Source organism: Branchiostoma floridae, chromosome 19, assembly GCF_000003815.2.
Source record: "Branchiostoma floridae strain S238N-H82 chromosome 19, Bfl_VNyyK, whole genome shotgun sequence".
Classification (NCBI taxonomy): domain Eukaryota; kingdom Metazoa; phylum Chordata; class Leptocardii; order Amphioxiformes; family Branchiostomatidae; genus Branchiostoma; species Branchiostoma floridae.
Window position 1 is genome coordinate 6,293,946 of NC_049997.1, and position 3,201 is coordinate 6,297,146.

Sequence of the window (3,201 nt, forward strand, 5' to 3'; positions counted from 1 at the left end):
ATGGAGAATGGTGTACCTGTATCTACAAATCATTGAGACTGTCTTGTCTGGGAAGATGCTAAACCTTGTTTTTCCTGTGGTAGCCTTACATACACCACACCAAGCGCTACGCGCTGTTACGCTCTATCCGTGCGACAGTCGGCGTGGCATTCTCCTTGCCGCATCCACGCCTCGATTCGGTCATCCAACAGTCAAAATGACACATATACTCTTACCAAATGTTAAAGACAAACTTGGATGTTCTGTATACCAAAGATTACGTAAAAAAAGGATAAATTGAATCCTTGACACCCACACCCATGCCAGCAGGATGATACAGTGTTGAACACAAAAATTGAAATTTGGGCACTTTTTTTTCGTGACCCACTGACGTAAGTAGCCCTGGTGCTCGTTTCATGAAATTATAATCATAAGGAGTTTGATACCATATGAAAGGAAATCACACACGCTTTCTATTGATATATCACACATTAAAATTGATGCAAAAACAGCGGAAATATGATCAGTCAAAGTTGATATTCCAAACTTTTTGTGCCGAGTTTAGTTTCCTTACTCGACTCAATTCTGAGTAGTTCAGTTCAGTTTATTTATTTATCCAGGAAAATACATCGCCTACTGGCGTTTTTCAATACCTCCTGGGGGGCCGGGAGACCCCAACATAAAATAACACAAAATCACAACAACTGAATCAAAATTGAAATCAAAGGTCAAACTTAGATAACTAAACTTCAGGTGTCAACTATTTACAATACAAATAACTCAAGATAACTTAATACAATAATGGTAATAATAACAATAATAACACATTCAGGCAGGGGATCAAGTAATGAAAAGTGGAATAAAATGTGGAATTTGCATATCAATGTGTCGCTGGTCGGGCAGTGTTTGTTACAAAGTAGATTAGGATGTATTTCACTTGAAACTGTCAGTGAAGGGTCGATTATTTATTCTGCATACCGATGACTTTATTTCTAACGCCTAGCTTATTTCTTTCACAGCACACACCACACCGATGATGCCGACCACAAACGTTACCACTTCAACCTGCGTATGCCCGGCTTGCCCAACGGATTAACCTGTGACTAGGTTGACAGCTGAAGGCATTCAAAAGCATGGCAACATCGGTATAAAGTTGAACTGTGAAAACATCCCATGTACTTTAGCCGTTGTGTTTATAATATAAAAAAAAACAACTATTCGTTCTACGGTCACGAAAGAAAAGAGCCACCAAATTCCACCCAAATTTCTTCAAATCCATTGACAACATGAAAAATATTTTCCTTTTAACATCACAAAAGTAACCCACACATAATAGAAAAGGTGGGATCTTTCGTCTGCCACTGTCTCCGAAAAAGAAGTCAAACCCAATAACCCAGAATCAAGAGTTAGCTTTTAGACTAGAGTAAACACTTGTTATATTGTTTTTACACTGTTTGAATCTCTCATGTTTAGTCTGTGTAACACAAACTCCGCTGTCCAGGGCTGTAACTGGCCCCTCCCCGCGGATTGGCCGGCGGATGTTGGGCGGGCTGCTATAAGCGAGATTTAATCAGGCTACTCTCATGTTTATCTGCAGTTGGCACTAGGGTAAGACTTTGCTTTGTTTGAAGGATTGGGATCTTGTCACATTGCCGTAGGTGTCAATTTTTGTCATAATCTCAAAAAAGGAGAATTTTTCTGTTTGTGGAGACTCTATTCCGTTTGTCTTGGTGTTTGCCTGCACTTATTACAGAGTGGTAGGATGCAAGTAATCTCCAGGCAGATCTACAGGTGGCATCAGGAGTAGGGGTGGGCACCGGTACAGAAAATTCAGGTCCAGGTCCGGTTCAGGTCCAGAGGATTAGGTCCAGGTTCGGACCTGAACCTGATTCAGTATGACTAAAAGCAATGGTCCATTTCACTACAAACAAATCTGTTTGGTGGACTATTTGACTCACACTGGCGTTTTAGAATCATACAACCGTAACTGCACCCTTACGATTGACAGTAAAACTTGGTAGAAATGACTATAAACTCTGTACTCTAGTTCACTCTTGTTATTATCTTCCACCTGCAAGCGCCAGAACGTGTGAATGCCTGATAAAAAGTCTGTTAATTTTCTAACCGGTCCAACATCCGGTCCACCTATTCTTTTCAGGTCCGTTTTTTCTGGACCGGTCCAATAAGAAAAACCTGTTTTGTACAGGTGTGACAGCGTTCTCGCCCCCCCGTGATCTCGCCCCCCCCGGGGGCGAAATCACTAGCGATCTCGCCCCCCCGGGGCGAAATCACTAGCGATCTCGCCCTCCCCGGTTAGTGATCTCGCCCCCCTACCTCGCCCCCCTTTAGCGATTTCGCCCCCCCCCCCAAAAAAACGGGTTTACATGATATTTTAGAAGTTGATTGGTATAAATCACACAATGCAGTTTCAAAATGATATAAGTACACGAATTTGATACATAACTCCATCCATAGTATCAATATTAACGTAAGTACATGGCAATAAGATAGTTGAACTTGTTTCAGACAAGGAGGGTTGGGTCCCTCGTATTCCCTTTATTGCATGTACCTGAGTCTCGACATGAGATATATTTCATTTGATTCACCTGTCCTCAAGTAACCTATATATCTCCAATATGAAGTCTCTATTATGAATTGACCACAAAAGAACTATGTAATGTCAAGGGGTATCTTCACCTTCAATATGACTGTTTTTCTAGTATTTACAAACTGGTACGTTATATGCACCTACCCTATGGATATCTTCACCTCCAATATGACTGTTTTTCTAGAATTTAGGAACTGGTGTTTTACCCGTGTTTTTGTAGCATTTAGCAACAGGTATGTGAACTTGTGCGTAGATAGTGTTTATAATGAGAAACTATTATTCAATTGTGTTTTTCTTAGTGCTTTGGAAATGTTTTCTGCACAAGAAAGAGAATACTGTGACAAATTGAAAACATATAGCTGACGTATTCCGTACCATAGACGGTGTTGATTTATACGTTCACAATAGCATTGTTTTCTATGCCACCTCTGCCATGTCAGCTGCAAAAAAATGTCCTTTCAATGTAGTGTTTGTATCGTACCAGTCACGACGTTTTACGGTCGATCAAGGCGCCATATAGGTACCAGGTTACACATCAACTATGGTAGTTCCAGCTGCACTATAGTACCAGTTCGCGCACGTGATATGTAGTAACCAGTTGATCTCCCGTGCCG

At 41.1% G+C, this 3,201-nt stretch overlaps 1 protein-coding gene across 1 annotated transcript in view; it reads left to right on the forward strand.

Moving 5' to 3' along the window:
• LOC118406345 overlaps positions 1-1,277 on the forward strand; it is a 12,064-nt gene extending 10,787 nt beyond the window's left edge. The window contains exon 7 of the mRNA XM_035806306.1: positions 999-1,277. Within this exon, the coding sequence (XP_035662199.1) occupies positions 999-1,075 (77 nt within the window). The 3' untranslated portion in view covers positions 1,076-1,277. The remainder of the gene's footprint in view (positions 1-998) is intronic.
• The last annotated feature ends 1,924 nt before the right edge of the window (positions 1,278-3,201 follow it).